Genomic DNA, 23,792 nt, shown 5'->3' on the forward strand with positions numbered 1-23,792 from the left:
GCCGAACCACGGGATAAACTCGCGTGTCTTGTGTGATTGTTTTTCTGTGATACTTGTGGTCGCAAGAGCTCGCTACTTAGCCACACTAACACTTAACAAAGTTTTGTGGCTATTTAGTTGTCGATTTTTACAGGATCACCTATTCACCCCCCTCTAGGTGCTCTCAGTAGGGTCCGTACGTTGATGTCTAGAAGAGTGAGTGTGTCTGGTTTCGCAGATGCAAAAGGTACCCTCGTGTGTGGCTTCGTGGATGCAGAAAATTTCTTCAGTCCGTAGATGTAGGTTAGGCTTCAAAACGATCAGGAATGGTCGGGAAACCCTCTAACCATTCCCGTTACCGTATTTTTTAGCCGAGGACGGAAGCAGGAACAGAAATGTCGGACGGGAAAACGAAATCAATATTACAAGACATAGGTAGTGGAACATTTTGATCGGGAACATGTCGATTACGACCAAGAATCGATAACACAGAATGGAAACATCATGTCACTGTGTTTGCTTGCATACGTATGTACATACGTCTGCATTTGGCCCATCACACATTCACATGACCGCATACATTGATATATATGTTGCTTCATCAACAAAACAACAACAGGTCAACAACCAATAGAACAATTGATTCCAAGATCAATGTCCATGTGCACAATTGCAAACAACCATCATCACACGTATATGCAAACAAGCATAATCAATTCATCACACATAAACATCATTGCATTAATGTTCACATGACTTAAGCATAAATGTCCAACCGTCCAAGGCTTTAAGCCAGCCACCATCCACCATCAAGCATTCAAGCTTAAATGTTTAGCCAACCACAAGTATGTCAAAACCTGCAAAATGTCATGAACCGGAATTAAGATGGTACATTTTAATCTGCAATAAAATGTGTTTCCAAAATAATATTCCAAAACATGTCAGATCAACATGGAGATTCATGAATCGTAGTGGCAATGGTGGCAAGTGGCCAAGTGTTGTGTAGTGCAGGTGTAGCATCATGCATCTGTGCAGGTACAATGTGCTTTCGTGCACTGTCCTACACCTTGGCTTCGAGGCGTGCAGTGCAGACTTGCAGTTGGTTAATTGCTGCCTTGCTGGCATGTGCTTTAGTGCGTGATGGAGGAGGCTAGAGACTGAAGGCGAGAAGATGAGACATACTATAGAAGGGTGGAGCCATGGAGGGCCGGAGGCGAGATGTGCATGTGGATTGCGCGAGCGGCCAGCTGAAAGGGTTGACGAGCATGTACATGCAGACAACCAAACACATATTCTTTTAACATGGCGAGAGAAAACAAGCAACTAAACATATACTATTTGCACGTATTCGACATGGATACTGGGAGCTTGGCTGCTTGGAAGGATTGAGGGTAGGTCGAAAAGACAACCAATCATGTCTAAAGAAAATTGGAGTAAGGAGGAAGAAGTGGACAGAGTCAATATAACTATTACTCTTTCTCTCCTAGAACAAGAAAAAATGTTTTAATGGCTGCTATATCTAGCGGTAAAGAAATGATTTATAATGGTATTTGGTCTATTATCAATTTAGTGGAGTGTAAGAGCAAATGCCACGTATGACGATGTTCCGGAGTAAAATTTATGTATTTAATATAAGTTTTATAATTAAATTATAAAAACTTACAAACAACTCTTAGATTTACTTTTCAATAAAGCCCAGTTTGTTTCGTTGAATTGAATTTGATTATAATAATTATAATTTAGTCAAAATAATTAAGTTAACACATATATATATAATATATTTACATATTATCTTAAATTATATGAGAAAGATAATTATATACTACATTTATTTTATAGAGAAACAAGTAGAAGAGTATGTTATAAGTTGTATATTAAAAAAGTAGCATATAAATCTATAAAATCAATTTTCATTTTTTTGCTCCATGAATTTGAAATATACTTAGATATAAACTTTGAAGGTTTATGAAATGTCACATTCTAAAAAATAACCTATTCTATTAGTTAGATTATAATTTCTCGAAATGATCGCAAACAAACCGTGTCTAAGTTGTTTCGTCAAAACATGAAACACGTACTTGGTAAAAAACCGCAAGTCGTTACCTGCTGTCTGGGGCATGCTTCGCGAGCAATGGCATGAGGCGCAGCAAAACGCAAACCAGACCGGAGTACCGGATTTGGACGGGCGGAGGTTGGAGAAAAGTTAGCCGCCGGTAGCGAGTACCCCACCAGTCAGTGAAACATATGAGCGGCTATGGGTACCTGACGCCACGTCCCCGCAACTTCACACCGAACAGCAGAGGAAGAAGAGAGCAAAGAGAGAAGAAGAGGAAGACGCGGCGCGCTCCCCTTTCCAGTCCCCATCCCCGGCTGGTATCGCCGGGAGTAAGACGGGACCGTCGGGACGAAGCCACCGGCGCGACATGGAGGCCAAGCCGTCTTCAGCGGCACATGGTGACGCGCCCGCGGTCGAGGCCCCCCGCCGCCGTGGCAGCGGCGGTAAGCGCAAGTCGGCCGGGTCCTCGTTCACGCCGTCGAAGCGGCAGGCCAAGGAGCGGAACGCTGCCTTCCACGTGCCCCAGCATCTTCTTCACAGCGGGCCGCTCACCCGCGCCGCGCGCCACTCGCCGCACAAGCTCGCGGGCACTCCGCCGGAGTCGGGGCCAGCGTCATCGTCGGCCGCAACTGGAGACGGGGTGAGCGGTGGGCAGGCGGAGGTTGATGCGATCCGGCCCGAGACGGAGGAGACGCCGGCCCCAGAGCTGCCGCTGGTGGACGAGATGTTGGAGGCGGTCCGATCCCGTGGCCCTGGCGTCCATGTGGTCCCTACCTTTGCTGGTGAGTCCTTTGTGCCACGAAGACTGCTGTGATCTCTCGTTTGGGTTGTGAATTGGGGATGTTCATCACTAGTTGGGGATGTTCTGCAGAGGCGTTCTGTACTTTAGTTCACTGGGAACCATCCCCTTTTAGCTTATTGTTGTGCAATTTGAACGTTGTTATCGGAGGCCAGCTAAATTGGTGTGCGCAGTTGCTTCATGACGTGTTGATTACTGGTGTTTTTGGTATATAGCTTTATTTAGTGGCATGCTGTTAATTTAAGTACTTTACTGTCTGACCTAGAATTTTATAACATGCTGTTAATTGAAGTATCTAGCTGCTTTAACTGCTAATTTGTTACGTAGCTTCATGCTGTTAATTTAAATGGTAATAATTTGCTTTTGAGGTTTCTTGTACCAAGGGGGACTGATCCATGTTGCATTTTTCTCATCGTTCATGTAAGCAAGCTCAACTGCTCAATAGCTACGATATCTGTATCTATGTCCAGTTGTCCACTCTATGGCTTTACTGTATGTCTAGTCTATCACTCAGTAAAGACAAATACATGTTACTTATCTAACTTATAGCTAGCTTAGACGAAATCAAGGTTTGTGGCATGTATTGCAATAACTGATGCAAAGCTTCCAGCCATTTTGTTTGTGTCAAATTGTTTGATTTTGAGACATTATTCAAAGTTCTGCTCTGTTGCCGGTATCTACTACGTGCCATTTTAATGTGTTCTCTGATGGAAGCAATAAAATGGCTGGTTCGACAACAACAGCAGCAAAACCTTTTAGTCCCAAGCAAGTTGGGGTAGGCTAGAGTTGAAACCCAACAAGAGCCCCTAGTCACGGTTCAAGGCACGTGAAGAGAAATGGCTTGTTAGAGATTAAAAAATAGTTAAAGCATTAGGCCATTAAATATGAGAGTACTCTGCTCTACCCATAATAAATCTGATAGTAATTTCTCTATCTGTTGTGTGATTGAAGTAGGCCGGTAACTGCTTTGCGATGTGTTAATCACTGTGTAACTCCTAATTTCTTCTAGTGTACAGCTTCTGACTATTCAAGACATATTAGCAACCGTTTCTTTAGGATTAATATCGGGCTCAATATCTCATCTGTAAATTGTGGTTATTGTCTACTCAAGGCATATTATAATCTTTCTTTGGGGTAGAATTGAAGAATTCAAAAAACTCGCAGACAAAGCATTCAAGTGATTCATGCTGACTTTCAAGGTCCCACATTCAACTGTATTAATTGTGAATCTTGTTTCTCTTCTCTAAGGTAAATTGGGCCTCAGAATGAAAAATACAAATAATAACCCTTTCTTCCACAGGATGGTTTTCATGGAAAGAAATCCACTCGGTTGAGAAGCAGATCTTGCCTTCTTTTTTTAATGGAAAATCTGTGAAGCGGACACCTGAGGTGTATTTGGCGATTAGAAATTCAATCATGATGAAATTTCATGCCAATCCTCAATTGCAGCTGGAGTCCAAAGATCTGGCTGAGTTGTCAATCGGAGAGAGCGATGCTCGACAGGAAGTCTTGGAATTCTTGGACCATTGGGGCTTGATAAATTTCCACCCTTTCCCACCAGCTGGACATGAAGAGAGTAAGCCAGAGGAGAGCCAAGACAACTCTAATGATGAGAAAGCTTCTTTGATCGAGCAGCTGTTTAAATTTGAATCAGTTCAATCATATATGACACCTTTACTGAACAAAGAAGATGTGGGAGCTCCACCCCCTCTGCCTAGCTTGTTTCCTGAACCTGTACTCATTGAAAATATGGTTGCAGCAGCTGAGCCTTCTGTTGAGTACCACTGCAACTCCTGTTCAGTTGATTGCTCACGGAAGCGCTACCATTGTCGAACCCAGGTTTGGATTTTTTTTATTCAGTGCTGCAGTCCCTCCTGAAATTTTCTTGTATATTTCATCAGCCTGTGTATACTGTAGCATGTATGTATCTGCACTTTGGATTCAGTATAAGTGTCACGGGTTACGGTATGTGGAGGTACACACTGTATTATTTGGAGGCAGACTGGATTCTTGTATACATATATTTTTTCAGTGTTGTTTTCTCTTCCTTTTCCCAAATTGATTGGGCACAGTCTGTACTACATAAATAACAACTATTACATCATTGAGTATGGAATTTGGGTGCAAGTAACCTGCATTCTTATGAATTCTGATATCTATAAACATCAATCTGATGTGACTATCTTTCCGAAATACTTCTGTGGCCTGTACTGCTGAGTGCTTACCTCATCTTTGTGATGTCAACTTTTTCTTGTTAGTTGTTACTGTCATTGTTCAAGAAACAGGAAGAGTTGTGTTTTAAATCTATCGACTGGTAATTGTTTTTTCTTTTATTTATGCAGGCAGATTTTGACCTCTGTTGTGTTTGCTATAATGAAGGGAAGTTCGATCCAGGCATGGCCAAAACTGATTTCATCCTCATGGATTCTGCAGAAGTTTCAGGTGCTAGTGGTACTAGTTGGACTGATGAAGAGACATTACTTCTTTTAGAAGGTTTGGAAATTTTTGGTGGAAAATGGGCTGAGATTGCTGAACATGTTGCTACTAAGACAAAAGCACAATGCATGTTGCACTTTCTTCAAATGCAAATCGAAGACCGCTTCCATGATGGTGACGATATTAATCAAAACATCCCAGTAAGTACAGAGCAAGCCACAACTGAGAAAGCCATTGTTGAAACACCTGAGAAAATGGAAGTTGGAGATAAAGTGGAAGGAAGAGATAATGCGGATGAGAAGGCCTCGGAGAAAACAGAGGGAAGCTGTGAAGAAACAAAAACTGAAGATGCAAATGTTGTAAATAAAGATACTCAGAAATCAGGTGGCAAAGATTCAGGTGCATCTCCAAGCACTGAAGAGGCAAAGCAATCTTCTGATGATCAACCTATAGTAAAGGAAAATTCTGTAGATGTAGATACTTCTGGTGAAAAACTATCAAATGTTGCTATTGATATCCTAAAATGTGCATTTGAGGCTGCTGGTCACAGCCCAGAATATGAAGGTTCATTTGCTGATGCAGGAAATCCAGTTATAGCACTAGTAAGTACCATACTGATTGTTGATCATAGTTATTCATACAGTATGTACTGCCCAAGTACCTAAGATATGTCTATGCAGGCAGCGTATTTAGCTGGTCTTGTGGAAGATGGTAACGCTACCACTTCATTCCGTAGTTCACTAAAATCTATATCTGAGGTGCCTCCTGCACTCCAATTAGCAAGTAGGCACTGTTTTATTCTTGAGGATCCACCAAATGAACTCAAAGACATTTGTGTTAGTGTAAGGTAAGCAATGCTTCTGCCTATTTTGCATAGAAGTGCTCACAAGTTTTTTCTAACGATATAAATGAAATGTGCTCTTAGCAGTAAGAAAAATACAGATGCTGATCAAACAAAAGATGAGGATATGATTTCAAATTCAATCGCCAATGAGAAAAAAGAGATCAATGAGAAAGAAGATAAGTCTTTATCTGTGGAAAAGACAAATAATTCATCCATGTCACAAAATGACCATCAAGAATCAAACATTAAGAGTGTCTCACGTGATGATTGCTCCTCAGTGGAGCCAAAAGGCAATAATGCTAAGGAGTCAAGTGATTCAACTGGTATTGGGGATATGAGTGCAATCGGCACTACAAAAGGTTCGATAAGTTCCATGAAAGATTCAGTTTCTTGTAGATAATGCGAGTGAATCTGGTTTTATTTGCTTCTCCAGATGTTGTTGCAGGCAATTCTAAACAAGTGAACGACTCACCTAGTGTTGAGGTGGAGGCTCCTGATGACTCTTCTTTAAAAAGCAAGGATGAGCTCAATGATACTGAAGATGCAGTGGCGACACCAGCTACCGTACAGGAACAGAAACACAGCCAAACATTGGAAAATGGTGATAAGGCAGGTACTTCATCTGTTTTTTTCTCTCATAAAACTGTATGAAACCAATAAAGGATAACCACACATTTTAACCTGGTTTCAATTAGAGCTTTATGGTTGCTGCCTTTAGCTCTTGGCTTTTACTGAAAGGACAGAGTTAATTATTTACTAACCTGGAGGTAATGATGCCACTGGGTATGGATTATCTAGTAAGATATGAATATGGCAAGGGTATCAACGGGTGATACCCATTACACCCATACTCACTCTAAACATGAGAGAGGCGGTGATGGTGAAGGAGACCTGCAGGGCTGGGGAGGCGGAGACGGCAACAGAGAATAGGATGGTGTGGATGAGCATGGAGTAGGCGTCGGCTAGTTGGTCGAGGTTGGGAGACGCACATCGGCGGCGCAGAAGAATGATGGGGCCACCGCTCTGAGTTTGCCGGTGACAACTTATTCTCTGGCTGCTATCTTTCCTTCGCCTGCGTCGTTTGCTTTGCTGCCCCGGATGTCCAGCCCCATGGGTGTTGCCGACGGTGGTCTGTGTGGGTTCAGGATGGAGACTGATACTGGCGGCGGGTACTGGCGACGACAACCGCAGCCAGGCCATGGTCACCGGCCTGGGACTTAGCTCCACAGCTGCATGGAGAATCAATCACCGAGCATGGATAATTAGTCCACGTAGAGACTGAAATAATAGGAGCAAAGAGAGCTGGACAGAAACGGGTATACTCATACCCATTAGGTATATCCATGAGGATGGGTAAAATTAGTCAATGGATATGGGTAGATTTTGGATTGGGCAACAGAGGTAATTGTTAGATTGGAAACCCTAACTGTAGTTGGGTGTAGGGGCTCCATTAATATAGATAAGTACATGGGCTGGCCCAAGACTCATTACAGTGGTAAAACACATAATACACTACCCCCGTAGTCGCACCTATATCCTGTACAGATGTTGAGACAAGACCGAAACTCCGTGAACACCATAGATGGAAGCCCCTTGGTGAAGATATTGGTGAACTGCGAAGTGGTAGGAACGTGGACATCGCTGACAGCAACACGCTTGCGGACGAAGTGAAGGTCGATCTCCACGTGCTTCGTGCGCTGGTGTTGCACAGGATTAGTGGAGAGGTATACTACGCTGATGGTGTCGCATTAGACGAGGTTGGCACGCGTGAGAGGGCTATGAAGCTCCTAGAGCAGCTGACGGAGCTAGGAAGCCTCGGCCACGCCGTTGGCTATAGCGCGATGCCGCGATATTCGGCCTTAACGCTGGAGTGGGAGACGACGAGCAGACGCTTCGAGGACCAGGAGATGAGATTGACGCCCATGAACATAGTGTAGACAGAGGTGGACCGACGCGTGTCGGGGCAGCCGGCCCAATCAGCATCGGTATAGACAACCAGCTTAGAAGTCGGAGAGGGTCGAAGGAGGCCGTAGTCAAGAGTGTCATGGAGGTAGCGAAGAATCTACTTCACAGCGGTGAGGTGTGGCTCTCGCGGGGTGTGCTTGTGAAGGCACACCCGCTGGACCGCGTAGGCAATGTTGGGCCGGGTGAAGGTGAGGTACTAGAGAGCCCCATTGAGTCTCTAGTAGGTCGTTGCGTCACTGACCGGGTCGACAACGCTCGTCGGAGACCTTCGTCTGAGCATCAACAGGCATGGAGTAGGGCTTGTAGTATGACATGTTGGCCCACTCCAGAACGTTGATGGCATACTGGCGCTGGTGAAGGAAGATTCCGTGGGAGCGGCGCTCAACAGTGACCCTGAGGAAGTGGTGGAGAGGGCCCAAGTCCTTCATCACGAACTCACGCTCCAATGCAGCAATCGTGTGCTCGAGGAGTATGACATTGGACACCATGAGCACGGTGTCGTTGACATAGAGCAAGAGGTAGACAGTGTTGTCGTCGACATAGAGCAAGAGGTAGACAGTGTTGTCGTCGAGCCGAAAGATGAATAGGGACGTGTCGACAACCAGCTTGGAAGTCAAAGAGGGTCGAAGGAGGCCATAGTCGAGAGTGTCATGGAGGTAGTGAAGAATCTACTTCGCATCGGTGAGGTGTGGCTTCCGCGGGGTGTGCGTGTGAAGGCACACCTGCTGGACCGCGTAGGCGATGTTGGGCCAGGCGAAGGTGAGGTACTAGAGAGCCCCGGCGAGTCTCCGGTAGGCCGTCGCGTCACTGACGGGGCATCGTCGTCGTCGGAGACCTTCGTCTGAGTGTCAACAGCCATGGAGTAGGGCTTGTAGTCTAACATGTTGGCCCCCTCCAGAATGTTGATGGCGTATTGGCGCTGGTGAAGGAAGAGTCCATGGGAGCGGCGTTCCACGGTGACCCCGAGGAAGTGGTGGAGAGGGCCCAAGTCCTTCATCACGAACTCACGCCCCAATGCGGCAACCGTGTGCTGGAGGGGTATCACATTGGACGCCATGAGCATGGTGTCGTCGACATAGAGAAAAATGTAGACAGTGTTGTCGTTGAGCTGAAAGATGAATATGGACGTGTCGACAACTAGCTTAGATGTCGGAGAGGGTCGAAGGAGGTCGTAGTCGAGAGTGTCATGGAGGTAGTGAAGAATCTACTTCGCAGCGATGAGGTGTGGCTCCCGTGGTGTGTGCATGTGAAGGCACACCTGCTGGACCGGCGTAGGCAATGTTGGGCCGGGTGAAGGTGAGGTACTAGAGAGCCCCGACGAGTCTCCGGTAGGCCATCGCATCACTGATCGGGGTGTCGTCATCGTCGGAGAACTTCGTCTGAGTGTCAATAGGCATGGAGTATGGCTTGTAGTCTGACATGTTGGCCCGCTCCAGAATGTTGATGGCGTACTAGCGCTGGTGAAGGAAGAGTCTGTGGGAGCGGCGCTCCACGATGACCTCGAGGAAGTGGAGAGGGCCCAAGTCCTTCATCACGAACTCGTGCTCCAATGCGGCAATCATGTGTTGGAGGAGTATTACATTGGACGCCATGAGCACGGTGTCGTCGACATAGAGCAAGAGGTAGACAGTGTTGTCGTCGAGCCGGAAGATGAATAGGGACGTGTCCAACTTGGCCTCAACTAAGTCGAGGGAGACCAAGTAGGAGGTGAAGTGACTGTACCTGTACCAGGCCCAGTGCGCCTGCTTGAGGCCATACTAAGAGCTGTTAAGCTTACACACCATACCCGTGCGAGTGGAGTCGACGAAGCTGGTCGGTTGGTTGCAGTACATCGTCTCGGTCAGAGTGTCGTGAAGGAAGTTATTCTTGACATTCAGCTGGTGGACCGTCCAATCCTAGGAGAGGACGGTCCGAACGATGACAGCTTCACGATGGGGCTCATGGTCTCGTCGTAGTCCACGTCTCGTTGTAGTCCACTTCGGGGCGTTGTGTGAAGCACCTAAGGACCCAACAGGTGTGTACCGATTTAGGGTGTCGTCTGCCTTGAACTTGTGGCAGAAGATCCACTTGCCATTGACGACGTGTCGATGATGGTGCCAGGGGGACATGACACCAAGTACTAGGTGTGGTTTGTCAGCAGGGCCTCATATTCTTCCATAGCACGACGCCAATGGGGATCGGGGATCAGCGTGCACGCTACTGACCGAGGATGGGACAAATGAGGGAGGCGTGTAGTGGTGGCGGTTGCGAGCACTAGGCGGCCGATGGGACGGAGAACATTGTCGGATCGGCAAGTGACAATCGGGTGGACGTGGTGAGGGTTGCGATGGATGGCGACCGGATTATGCACCGACGGCTCGTCATGAGACTGGGTCGGGACACGGGGTGGCTCATTGGAAGAGGGGACCGATGAACCAGGCTGCACACGTCGCTGGTAGATACGAGCAGGATCGACAAAGGTGGTCGAAGAGGTGGGGTCGAAGGCGATGGGGCCGCGCTTGGCGTGGAAGAGGGCGTCAGGACCGAGGGTAGGGAAAGAGAGGGGACGTCGACAGGACCAGCATCAAGGAGGAAATCAAGGTCGGTAGGTGGGGTGGAGCTAGGAAGGGGAAACACCCTCGTCGAACACCACGTGATGTGAGATGATGACATGGTGGGTGGTGAGATTGAGGCACTGGTACCCCTTGTGATCGGTGGAGTACCCGAGGAAAAGACAATGAGTGGAGCACGACACTAGCTTATGGAGCGCGGTGGCAGAGATGTTGGGATAGCAGGCACACCTGAAGACGCAAAGATGCTCGTATGAGGGGGAGGCCCCGAAAAGGACGGAGTGCGGAGTGGGGGCACAGATGGCCTTCATAGGGAGACGATTCAAGAGGTGGGTGGCAGTGTGGAGACCCTCAACCCAGTAGCAAGCAAGAAGGGAGGCTGAAAAAGTATGGTGAGGATGATGTTGGTAATGGTGCGAATCATACGCTCGGCCTTGACGGGAGGTGTAAGGCCACAACGTCCACAGTTGCACGCCAAGCGAGAGAAAGAAGGCACAAGATGTGGAGTTATCAAAGTACCGCTCGTTGTCGCACTGAAGACCTCGGATGGTGCAACCAAACTGAGTCAACACCCACGCGAAGAAGTGAGATTGGGTGGTGAAGATGTAAGACTTACGACAGAGTGGAAATGTCCACATGTCGAGAGAGAAGTAATCTAGGATGACCAGATATCGGGGATGTCCAAAGGTCACAGTGGACGAGGTTAAAGTGGCAAGCGCTTTGGGACATGAAAGAGGGGAAGGGTAAGCGACAGGGGTGGGCCCAGGATTTAGACAATGGGTATTCGAAATTTTACTAGAGCACAAAAAAAATATTTTGATGGCCTAAAGTCTATCCTGGTAGCCTTAGTCATATATAATTGTGTGCACTTTGTCCTCAGCGCACCCGAGAAGACTTCCCGGTCGGCTACACATCCCAAGATTGATCAGGGCCAAGCACGCTTAACCCAGAGGTTCTTTCGAGACAGTCTCTCGAAAAAGAAGATACACATTGTTGGTATGAGTATTCTATCAATCCTATTATGTCTTGAGTCAGAATATCACCATCCACCCGGGCTAGGATCACATAGGCGGCGGTGCAGGACGCGAGCGTGCCGGTGGGGTCAGAAAGCGCTGCCTTGGTGGCCAGCAGCGCGTTCGCGGGCGGTGTTGGGCGTCGGGGAGGGGCTCTGTGTGCAACGGGGTGGCAAAGCAGAGAGGAGCGACGGGGGTTGGAGGGTAGGCCAGCGGGACAAAGTCCCCTGGCGGCTAGGAGCAGGAGTGGGGGGGGGGGAAGAAGGCTTGATACCATGTTAGAAACCCTAACCCTATTTGTGTGTAGGGGGCTGTATTTATATAGATAAGTACATGGCCTGAGCCAAGACCCATTATAGTGATAAAACACATAATACGCTAACAGTAATAAACCGTTTGGCCAACGACACACCTACTTGGAGGTCACTATTTGCCTACCCAATTACATTTACAGCTGGACTGATTCACAAGTTTGGCATATTGCTGACTTTACTGGCTAGGATTCCTTATGTTACAATATGTCTATTGAAATTTGCTAGTATGACATTGGATTGAACTTCATCCAAGCGACAGTAGGTAGATCCAGAATAAGCCTTGTTGATTGTTAAGCTGCTACTGTGTGTATTTTTTTCCCTGATTGACCAGCATGACACAAAATATAACACCTAATGAGAGTAAATATTTTTGTTGCTGTCCCTACTCCTATAAAACATCAGTTTCTATGTTTTCACCGCCGTTCCTTTTGCAAAAAAAAAAAACTTATTCTTTCTGTATTCCCTCTATTTTATGGGTGTTAGTGATAGATAAATGGCATTGCCGTCATCTCATCCATTGTCTGTTGACTTCCTTTTTTCTATATATTGTCTATCTTGCAGAACCTAACAATATTGAACGTGTAGTTGTCCATGAGAAGGGCTCTATAGTGACTGCCAACCAAAATGATTCCATAACTAGGCTCAAACGAGCAGCAGCCACTGCTGTTTCAGCAGCTGCTGTCAAAGCTAAGTTTCTCGGTGATCAGGAGGAATATCATATTCGAAGGCTGACAGCACTTATGATTGAAAAGCTGGTAATATGAAACCCCAATGACGGAACTGTACCTGCTTCCTGTTGCGTGTTCTGTAGTACTAGTATCTAAGATTCTTATTTGTGATTCTTGTTTTTGTGCAGTTCCAGAAATTAGAAGTGAAGATGTCGTTGTTTTCAGAGATTGAGCAGGTGGTCCTTCGAACAAGAGAGTACACCGAGAAGACCAGAAAAAAACTCCTAATGGAACGAAATGCGATTATTGCAGCTCGTATGGGTGCATTGCCGTCTAGGCCAAACCAGCCTGGTGTAGCCGGCAACAGGTTACCACCTGGATATGGCAACCCTCCTTTGAGGTCTCCAAACGCAATGCCGCGGCCTTCCAGCTGAGGAAAATCCGGATTCCGGACACCCAGTGGTCTATACTCCATTCATTTAGAAGCATACGGACCTCAAAAACCTCAAACCTGCCAGTTTGTTGTAGCATTTTTTAGAAAGTACATTGTACAATTGCCTGTATAACTGCTTATATGAAAATTCACCATTTTCACTTAATTTTGATGCACTTGCTTCTACCAAACCTCCGCAACTGTTTAAACCTTCCATCAACAGCAGTACAGCACCACCGCCGAGAGCTTTTTAGGCTATCTCCATCACCTTACTTATCCTCGTTCCAATATTCAAATCCTATTCTGCGAACAATAACAATATTTTAGGTAACTATATAGGTGAATTGCTAAATACGGTCTTAGTTTCGAGCAAGTTGGATCAAGAGTATTTTAGCCTCAAGCAAATTAAATAGGGTAGTGTTAAAACTCGACAAATCACAAATAGGTTACGCGTAGATAGGTGTTTTTATTTGTTCCTATTTAAGGTGTAAGGAAAATAAATCGAGTCCCATTTATAGTTAGATTTTGTTCTTCGATGATCAATATAGCTACTTGGACTAATATAATTTGCTAGTGTTTTCATATAATTCAAAGAATGTAAAGTAAACTTAGACTAAGGCAAAAAGATAATCTAGATGATTAACACCTCAAAAAAGTCATTTCGAGATATATTGAAGATCTACTAGAACATGTAAGAGTTTAAGACAAAATGGAACCAGATTGGACGTGAAGGTCAGGAAGAAAAGAGGGTGTCAACATGTGTCGAACAAGGCTTGGACTATCCTATGGAGGGTTCGACCATATGATCGAGCTAATACTAACTAGTTAACAGCTGAAGTGTCAGACCAGCAGTGGTAAGGGCATCAAACCATACCATCTCATCGTACACACAGAGGTGTGTTGGACTCAACGGGCATCGGACTAGCAGCGGTAAGGGCGTTGGACCATACGATCTCATTGTACACACAAAAGTGCGTATCGAACTCACAGTGGAGACATTGAAGGACTAAACAATTATACTATTTACGCTCAGACCATCGAAGATGGAGTCCGACTGTCACTATAAAGGTTCTTGAGAGGAGAAAGGAGCATCAGGTGATCTGACGGTAAACGTCAGACTATACGCCATAGAGGTTGGCCAACGGTTGGGAATGACTAGTATCAGCATAGTAGGTCAGATCTTGGCACATAGTCTAACGGGTGCTTATTGGATCATTTGAGTATGCAAAGATGACTATTGATGTTGCAATGACTATATCTCTTATTACAGGCTATAAATAGAACCTCAACTGACAATTGAGTAGTGTGGGAGCTAAGGAACATATCAAGAGAGCTAAGATTCATCTTTAGCAGCTCTAAACACCCAAATGCTCAAAGGATCCCTTGGTGCAGGTGCTTTATGAAGTGCCTAGGTTAATTAGATCACTGTTCACGCTTACTCTAGGTTTAGGCCTATTGTTTGAGTGATGTTAGAGTACCTCTTGTTCCATGGTGCTTGCACGCACCATTATAGTTGTACTCAGAGGAGCTTGTAGTCTTGAAAGATCACACCAATTATGTTTATAGTGTGGATGTCATCATGTATTAAAGGGAATGAGACTTGTGGCATTTCGATCAGAAAGTCAATAGTGAAGATGGTGGGGAGCGATAGAGGACTATTTATGGAATTACCTAACCGAGAGCTTGGTCCTCGTGTGGGCATCTTTGTGAAGGGCTCCAATAAGGACTAGGGTGAAGCTTTTGCGCTTCTTGATACCTTAGTAAAAAATATCGAAGTCATCGACAAGAGTTTGTATGTCTATTGCCTTTTAGTTTCCACATTTATATTGGGTACCATGGTTATGAGGGTTTACTTTCTAGGTTAGTTATTTGTCGTCGCGTGATAGACAGAATACCAAAATAGTACCCCCTCCCATTTTAGGCTCAACATGGGCCTTAGCGAATCAACCTAACCCCTACCATAACCATTTGGGCCCAGTCCGGCTAACCGAAGAGTAAGCACAACAAACACCGTGAGAATCGTGAGGGAGACAATAACTTAGACAGGTTCGGATCGCTGGAGCGTAATACCCTACATCCTCTTTGAGTGGATTGGGTTGCTTAGAAACAACTAAGTGTCGAGCACAAAGGTGGCCAACAAAGTTTGAGTTTGCAATGTGTGAGCATGGGAAAGAGTCCTCGCGCAGGAGGTCATCCTCTCCCTTTTATAGACCAAGGGAGAGGGGATTACAACTAACAAATGGGGCCAGGTTGGCACCTGTCCCACCATACATTAATGAAAGTCTTGTTGACGTCAATCGAGGTCTTATAGACACATGCTCTACATGTCGCAGATGATCGGGGTGTGTTTAGGGTGTGCGCATGTCGCAGATGCTCGGGGGAGGTAGTACACCATGGCATACATTGTGGGAGACTGGGAATATGGAAAGTTGAGGCGCACATCGTCTACGCTGTTATAGGGGATGTGGCAGGGCGTGGCGCATGTCGTCCATGTCGCCATAGTGTCATATCAGGGCCATGCCTCGTAACGTTTGGTCCTGACAACTAGGAAGTGGGCACGATGCTGCTACAGTCATGCCTATTCCGTTGGACATGCGTGTCATATCTACTCACTCTACCAACTCCTTGACTGATCGTGGAGTGGTCGACCGGACCACGTGGCACATTGGGAGCCCTCCCTGACAGGGGCATCGAGGGCCACCATTGACCAGGGTCATCACAGGTCTGGAGGACATATGGCGTGCCCATACCTCACAACAGGACGGGGCCTCCTAGAGCACAAAAACAAGGGGTCTTGGGCCCCACATAGTAGTCGACGGATCGAGAGCTTGAGGAAGTCCACCCTAGGGATCCGGAGCCCTCCTAGGGGGTTTGGGTCCCAGCGGGACCTTGAGGACACGTGGCGTCACTAGACCCTGCTAACAGGTAAGGCCATGTGGCGCAACCGAACCCTGCTAATAGTGAAAGTCGCCTAGAGGGGGGTGAATAGGCGAAACCTAAAATTTACAAACTTTAAACACACGCTATAATCGGGGTTAGTGTTAGAAATAATTCGGAGTGCGGAAGATAGTTCTCCTTGCTATGAGTTGCTCAATCAATGCAGATAACTTTTGGAGCAAACTCAAATCAATATGAGCAATGATCTTTTAGAGAGAGGAAATAGGGAAAACAAATCAAGTGAAAGTCAACACAAGTGAACATGGTGATTTGTTTATCGAGGTTCGGTTCCAAGGAACCTAGTCCCTGTTGAGGAGGCCACAAAGGCCGGGTCTATTTCAACCGTTTCCCCCTCTCAATCGGTCGCACAGACCGGTCGAGGCTTCTCCTTAATCACTTGGGTCACTAAGATCCTGCAAGGATCACCACACACTTAGGTGTCTTTTGCTAGCTTTACAAAGCACTTAGATAATAAGAATGAGAAGGAGAAAGCAATCCAAGCAACAAGAGCAACAAAAGAACACAAAACACCCTCTCTCAAGTCACTAAGCAATTGAGTTGATTTGGAGGCTTGGAGAGGATTTGATCTATTGATTGTGTCTTGGAGTGTAGTCTTTTGCTCTTGTATTGCAACTTGAGTTCGGAAAACTTGGATAACTTGAATGGAGGTGATTGGGGGTATTTATAGCCCCAACCACTATTCAAGTCGTTGTTGTCGATGGCGCACCGGACAGGGCATTGTTCAATGTCCGGTGCCTGCCACGCCAGCAGACCGTTGGGGTTTGGAGCGGTTGACCGTCGAAGTTTTTTGTCTTCTAGCTGCACCGGATAGTCCGGTGCGTTCTGACTTCGCAACTCTGACTTCTGACTTCTGCACTGTGCGCTTTTTACTGTTCACACAGTCGACCGTTGGCGCATCTGACCGTTGCTCCGTTGGCTCACCATACATGTCCAGTGCACACCGGACAATCTGATGAATTTTAGCGGAGCGCGTCCCTGAGAAACCCGAGAGTGGCCAGTTCGGGAGGTGCTCGGCCTGGGCACCGGACAGTGTCCGGTGCGCCACTGGCAGCACCTCTACTTGTCTCTTGCTCCAAACTTAGTTGAGTCTCCAACTTAATTTCTTCCTTGGTTTATGTTGAACCTTATGCACCTGAGATAAATGACAACTAGGCAAACTAGTTAGTCCACGTGATTTGTGATGGACATCAAACACCAAAATCGATTATAGGAAATGTTTTAAGCCCATTTCCCTTTCAATCTCCCCTTTGGTGATTGATGCCAACACAAACTGAAGCAAATATAAAGTGTAAAAATGTAAGCAGTTTGCAATTATGACAGATGTGCATAGGTTACTTAGATTTAAACCAATTGAAAGAATTTCTACATATGTCTAAGTAAATGTGATTGCTTTCTTTCATTATAACATTTTGGACCAGATATGCTCCACTTAGCTTATTTTTGCAAATCTTTTGGAAAGGTCTTTTCAGATTCTTTTGCAAATAGGCAAAGTCTAAGAATATGATTTCCAAAAAGCACTTACAAGATTTTGAAAATTCTCCCCCTGTTTCAAATGCTTTTCCGTTGACTAAGTAAAAGCTCCCCTTAAGGCTTGTTCGGTTATTTTCAATCCATATGGATTGGAGGGGTTTGATACGGATTGGGAGAGATTTTGACTTACTACAGACTGAAACTCCCTCAATCCCCCTCAATCCATATGGATTGAGGTATAACTGAACAAGCCCTTAAGAAGTTCTCCCCTTAGCTGTCAAGGGGGTTTTTGTAATAATTTCTTCCCCATTTGTGAAACAGATACCAGTTGAAATAATTTTTGAAAATGATAATCTTTGAAAGGAGTGGTGGTTCGGTCCTTTTGCTTTGGGCCTATTAATTTCTCCCCTTTGGCATTAATCGTCAAAAACGAAGAAACTTGAGAGGCCTTTGATGTTCCCCCTTTGGGGCCTATTTCCTCCCCCTTTGGAAAATATTCATACCAATTAAGAGTTTATGAGTAAGGCAAAGGATAAATGATACCGATAGAGTTGGAGTGGAAGCCTTGCCTTTGCTGAAATCTCCATTTCCCTTTCAATCTAAGACTAATCATAGAAGTATACTTGAAAGCACATTAGTCTTAGCTTTGGCACAAGAAGAATAAGAAATATGTATTTGTACCAAATGAAGGAGACATGATCAAAGGTATATAAATGAGTTATGTGTGCAATGTTTTAATCAAAGTTCCGAGAATCTAAGATGTTTAGCTCATTCCTAAGTTTGCTAAAAGAGTTTTCATCTAGTCGCTTGGTAAAGATATTGACTAATTGGTTGTAGGTGCTAACATAAGCAATTTCAATATCCCCTTTTGTTGGTGATCTCTCAAAAAGTGATACCAGATGTCTATGTGCTTAGTGCGGCTATATTCAACGGGATTATCTGCCATGCGGATTGCACTCTCATTATCATATAGGAGAGGGACTTTGCTCAATTTATAGCCATAGTCCCTAAGGGTTTGCCTCATCCAGAGTAATTGTGCACAACAATGGCTTGCAGCAATATACTCGACTTCAGCGGTGGATATAGCTACTGAATTTTGTTTCTTTGAAGCCCAAGACACTAAGGGTCTTCCTAGAAACTAACAAGTCCCTGATGTGCTCTTCTAGTCAATTTTACATCCAGCATAATCGGCATCGGAATTCCCAATTACATCAAAGGTAGATCCCTTGGAGTACCATACCCCAAACTTAGGAGTGTATACTAAATATCTCATGATTCATTTCACGACCCTAAGGTGATCTTCCTAAAGATTTGCCTGGAACCTTGCACACATGCATACAAAAAGCATTATGTTCGGTCGTGAAGCACATAAATAGAGTAAGGTTCATATCATCGACCGGTATACCTTTTAATCTACGGATTTACCTCCCGTGTCGAGGTCGAGATGCCCATTTGTTCCCATGGGTGTCTTGATGGGTTTGGCATTCTTCATTCCAAACTTCTTGAGAATATCTTGAATATACTTAGTTTGGCTGATGAAGGTGCCCCTTGGAGTTGCTTGATTTGAAATCCAAGGAAATACTTCAACTCCCCCATCATAGACATCTCGAATTTCTGTATCATGATCCTACTAAACTCTTCACAAGAGGACTTGTTAGTAGACCCAAAAAAATATCATCAACATAAATTTGTCATATAAACAAGTCTTTAGCAATTGTTTTAGTGAAGAGAGTAGGATCAACTTTACCAACTTTGAAGCCATTAGTGATAAGAAAGTCTCTTAGGCATTCATACCATGCTCTTGGGGCTTGCTTGAGCCCATAAAGCGCCTTTGAGAGCTTATAAACATGTGTAGGATACTCACTATCTTCAAAGCCGGGAGGTTGCTCAACATATACCTCTCCCTTGATAGAGCCATTGAGGAAGGCACTCTTCACGTCTATTTGATATAACTTAAAGCCATGGTAAGTAGCATAGGCAAGTAGTATACGAATTGACTCAAGCCTAGCTACGGATGCGCAGGTTTCATCAAAATCCAAACCTTCGACTTGTGAATAACCTTTAGCAACAAGTCAGGCTTTGTTCATAGTCACCACACCATGCTCGTCTTTTTTGTTGAGGAATACCCACTTGGTACCTACAACATTTTGGTTAGGACGTGGAACTAAATGTCATACCTCATTCCTCGTGAAGTTGTTGAGCTCCTCTTGCATTGCCACCACCTAGTCCAGATCTTTAAGTGCATCCTCTATCCTATAGGGCTTAATAGAAAACATAAAAGAGTAATGTTCACATAAATGAGCAACTCGAGATCTAGTGGTTACCCCCTTGTGAATGTCACCAAGAATGGAGTTGACGAGGTGATCTCTTTGAATTGCTTGGTGGACTCTTGGGTGTGGCGGTCTTTGATCTTGAATCTCTTGATCATCTTCCTTGTCTTGATCATCTTCATCTTGCCTTTGAAAAATGTCCTCCTCTTGAGGTGGCTCATCTTCTTGGTATTCATCCTCTTCTTCTTGAGCCATGTCCTCATCTTGAGTTGGTGGAGATGCTTGAATGGAAGATGATGGTTGATCTTGTGTTTGTGAAGGCTCTTCGAATTCTTTTGGACACACATCCCCAATGGACATGTTCCTTAGCGCGACGCACAGAGCCTTTTCATCATCTAATTCATCAAGATGAACTTGCTCCACTTGGGAGTCATTAGTCTCATCAAACACAATGTCACAAGAAACTTCAACTAATCCAGTGGACTTGTTGAAGACTCTATATGCCCTTCTGTTTGAGTCATAACCAAGTAAAAAGCCTTCTACTGCTTTAGGAGAAAATGTAGAATTTCTACCTCACTTAATAAGAATAAAGCATTTGCTCCCAAAAACTCTAAAATAAGAAACATTGGGATTTTTACCGGTGAGGAGTTCATACGATGTTTTCTTGAGCATTCGGTGAAGGTAGAGTCGGTTGATGGAGTAGCAAGCGGTGTTAATCGCCTCCGCCCAAAACCGATCCAGTGTCTTGTACTCATTAAGCATGGTCCTTACCATGTCTAATAGAGTTCTATTCTTCCTCTCCACTATATCATTTTGTTGAGGTGTGTAGGGAGAAGAGAACTCATGCTTGATGCCCTCTTCCACAAGAAATCCTTTAATTTGTGAATTTTTGAACTCCGTTCCATTGTCGCTTCTAATCTTCTTGATTCTCAATCCGAACACATCTTGAGCCCGCCTCAAAAATCTCTTTAAGATCTCTTAGGTTTGAGATTTTTCCTACAAAAAGAATACCCAAGTGAAGCGAGAATAATCATCCATAATTACAAGACAATACTTACTCCTGCCGATGCTTATGTAAGCTATTGGGCCGAAAAGATCCATGTGGAGTAGCTCAAGCGGTCTATCAGTCGTCATGATGTTCTTACGTGGATGATGAGCTCCAACTTGCTTCCCTGTTTGACATGCGCTACAAATCCTGTCTTTCTCAAAATGAACATTTGTTAGTCCTAAAATGTGCTCTCCCTTTAGAAGCTTGTGAAGATTCTTCATCCCAACATGAGCAAGTCGGCGATACCAGAGCCATCCCATATTAGTCTTAGCAATTAAGCAAGTGTCTAGTTTAGCATTGTTATCATTGAAATCAACTAAATATAGTTGACCATCTAACACTCCCTTGAATGCTACTGAATCATCACTTCTTCTAAAGATAGTAACACCTTCATCAGTAAAGAGACAGTTGTAACCCATTTTACACAATTGAGAAACAGAAAGCAAGTTGTAATCTAGAGAATCTACAAGAAAAACATTGGAAATAGAATGGTCAGGAGATATAGCAATTTTACCCAAACATTTGACCAAACCTTGATTTTCATCCCCAAATGTGATTGCCCTTTGGGGATCATCATTTTTCTCATATAAGGAGAACATCCCTTTCTCCCCTGTCATGTGGTTTGTGCACCCGCTATCGATTATCCAACTTGACCCGCCGAATGCATAAACCTACAAAACAAATTTAGGCCTTGTTCTTAGGTACCCAAATGGTCTTAGGTCCTTTGACATTAGAAACAAGCACTTTGGGTACCCAAACACAAGTCTTTGGACTCTTGTGCTTGCCCCAACATATTTGGCAACTACTTTACTTGATTTGTTAGTTAGCACAAAAGATGCATCAAAAGTCTTAAATGAAATGCAATGTTCATTTGATACATTGACAATTTTTTAGGCATTTTGATATGAGTTGAATGCCTAGAGCTAGATGCCTCATTGCTGTACATATAAGCATGATGAGAAACAGTATAAGGTTTTCTAGCATGAATTTTCCTAATTTTATGCTCAGGATGGTTCTCAGGATATAAAATGTAACCCTCTCTATCCTGAACCATGGGAGCCTTACCCTTAACAAAATTAGAGAGTCTGTTCTTGGGGGTATTAAGCTTGATGTTGCTTTAGCTCACTTGTTGGAAGCCAATGCCATCCTTAATGCCAGGGCGTCTCCCATTATAAAGCAAGTTACGAGCAAATTTAAAATTTTCATTTTCTAATTCATGCTCGACAATTTTAGCATTTAGTTTATCTATGCGATCATTTTGTTCTTTAATCATGGCAAGGTGATCATCAATAGCCTTAATATTAATATCTCTACATCTAGTACAAATAGTGACATGCTCAACAGTAGATATAGAGGGTTTGCAAACATTCAATTCTTCAATTTTAGCAGTCAAATTATCATTCTCAATTCTAAGACAAGAAATTGAATCATTGCATATACTAAGATCTTTAGATAAATTTTCACATTTTTTGTAACACCCTGAATTTGGGGGTATAAAATTTCTTTGCTCATATTCACAAATTCAGGTGTTACTTCCCTTTTATCATCCTTCCTCATTCTTTTCTTTCTCATTTCTATAGGAGAAAAGTGCTTATTTTATTTGTAACTATAGTTTAATAGGTTAAACCCTAAGGGAGTATGAATTGTTGCATCATGTTGAACCCTAGATTTCACTTTTGCTTGGTGCATAATTCTTGGAAAGTCTAATTTGAATTTGTGGCTTATTTGGATTTGAATCAAATAGAGAAAATAAAAAGAAAAGAGAAAACAATTCCAGAATAAAAGAAAAGAGGAAAGAAGCCCACTCCCCCGCCCCCTCGGCCTTTCGGCCCACTAAGCCCATCCCGCGCGCGCGCCTTTCCCCCCCCGCTCTCTCTGCCCTGGCGGGCCCGCTCGTCAGCGCGGCCGCCTTCCGCGCACCCGCACCCGCCTTCCCCTCTCTCTCTGCTCGCGGGCCCGGCCTGTCAGCCCCGTCGTCCTCGCGTAACCGCCGCCCGAGCTGCGCGCGGCCGCCTTCTCCGCGCCCACGTCGCGCGTGGAGCTCGCAACCGCCCCGCCCCTGACCACTTGAGCCCCGAGCCCCACTCGCCCTCTCCCCCTCCCTCATTTGCGCACTGGCAGACCCCTCTTCCACCTCTCCCTCGCTGCGCGCACGCCCGAGCGCCGCCGCCACAAATCCCCACCGTCCCGAGCTCGTTTCCCGGCCGCCGTTGGAGCTCCGCCGTGTCCGTTGCCACGGTGAGCTTCGCCCCGGCGTCCGCAACCCGGGACGCGCCCCAATTCCCTCTCCCCTCCCTATTTCTCTCTGCCCGCGCTCACCCGTCGTCCTCCGTGCAGCCGTGGAGGTCCGCCACCGTCGCCCCGGACCACCGTCGCGCCATTGCCGCCGCCGAGGAGTCCCCGGAGCCCGCCTTGAGGTAAAGAACCTCTCCCGCCCCTATCGACCCGTGTTTTGCCTTCTGTCGTGTGTAATTCCTCGCCGGAGTAGATTTATGCCGCCGCCGAGCCGCTCCGCCGTGGACCGCCCCCCTCCGGTGCCCCTGCCCCGACCCAGACCCCACCAGAGGACTCCTCGTGCCCTCCCCAACCTTCCCGGCCGCTCAGGTCGCCTCGGAGGCCCGCCAAACGCCCGCGCCCTTCGTCTCCGGCGAGTCCTCCGCCGCGGGGACGAGCGCCGCCGCCCCAGCTAGCCGTAGGAGAAGCCCAGGCCGGCCACCCGATCCCCACCGTCCGTCCCAGATCGGGCGGTCCCGTTTTAATTAGGTCAAGCCTAATCCTGGCCGTCCGCCGGAGATCCAGCGGCCCAGGCCCGCTTCCCCCACACCCCGTCTCCCTGCCGTTTGGGCCCCGCCTGTCAGCCCGCCCGCGCGCTCGCTCTGCCCGCCGACCCCGCCTGTCAGCCCGCCCGCGCGCTCGCTCTGCCCGCCGGCCCCGCCTGTCAGCCTGCCCGCGCCCCGCGCTGCCCGCCCGGTCCCGCCTGTCAGCCGCCC

At 45.8% G+C, this 23,792-nt stretch overlaps 1 protein-coding gene across 6 annotated transcripts; it reads left to right on the forward strand.

The window, feature by feature from the left end:
- Nucleotides 1–862: 862 nt before the first annotated feature.
- LOC103643932 (SWI/SNF complex subunit SWI3D) lies at nt 863–13,222 on the forward strand. Of its 6 annotated transcripts, none has more exons than XM_035964368.1 (9): nt 2,163–2,817; nt 3,851–4,033; nt 4,135–4,673; nt 5,177–5,872; nt 5,951–6,117; nt 6,199–6,473; nt 6,548–6,727; nt 12,517–12,710; nt 12,812–13,222. In XM_035964368.1, exons 3-9 carry the CDS (start codon nt 4,251–4,253, stop codon nt 13,055–13,057), a joined length of 2,181 nt encoding a protein of 726 aa, XP_035820261.1. In that variant the 5' UTR covers nt 2,163–2,817; nt 3,851–4,033; nt 4,135–4,250; the 3' UTR covers nt 13,058–13,222. The 6 variants fall into 6 exon arrangements, 5 of the variants coding, with proteins under 5 accessions (XP_008665323.1, XP_008665324.1, XP_035820261.1 ...); XM_035964369.1 differs by having other exon boundaries at nt 2,229–2,817; nt 3,844–4,033; XM_035964367.1 differs by having other exon boundaries at nt 2,266–2,817; nt 3,844–4,033; nt 6,196–6,473.
- The last annotated feature ends 10,570 nt before the right edge of the window (nt 13,223–23,792 follow it).

This window comes from Zea mays, chromosome 1 (assembly GCF_902167145.1).
Source record: "Zea mays cultivar B73 chromosome 1, Zm-B73-REFERENCE-NAM-5.0, whole genome shotgun sequence".
Taxonomy (NCBI): Eukaryota; Viridiplantae; Streptophyta; class Magnoliopsida; order Poales; family Poaceae; genus Zea; species Zea mays.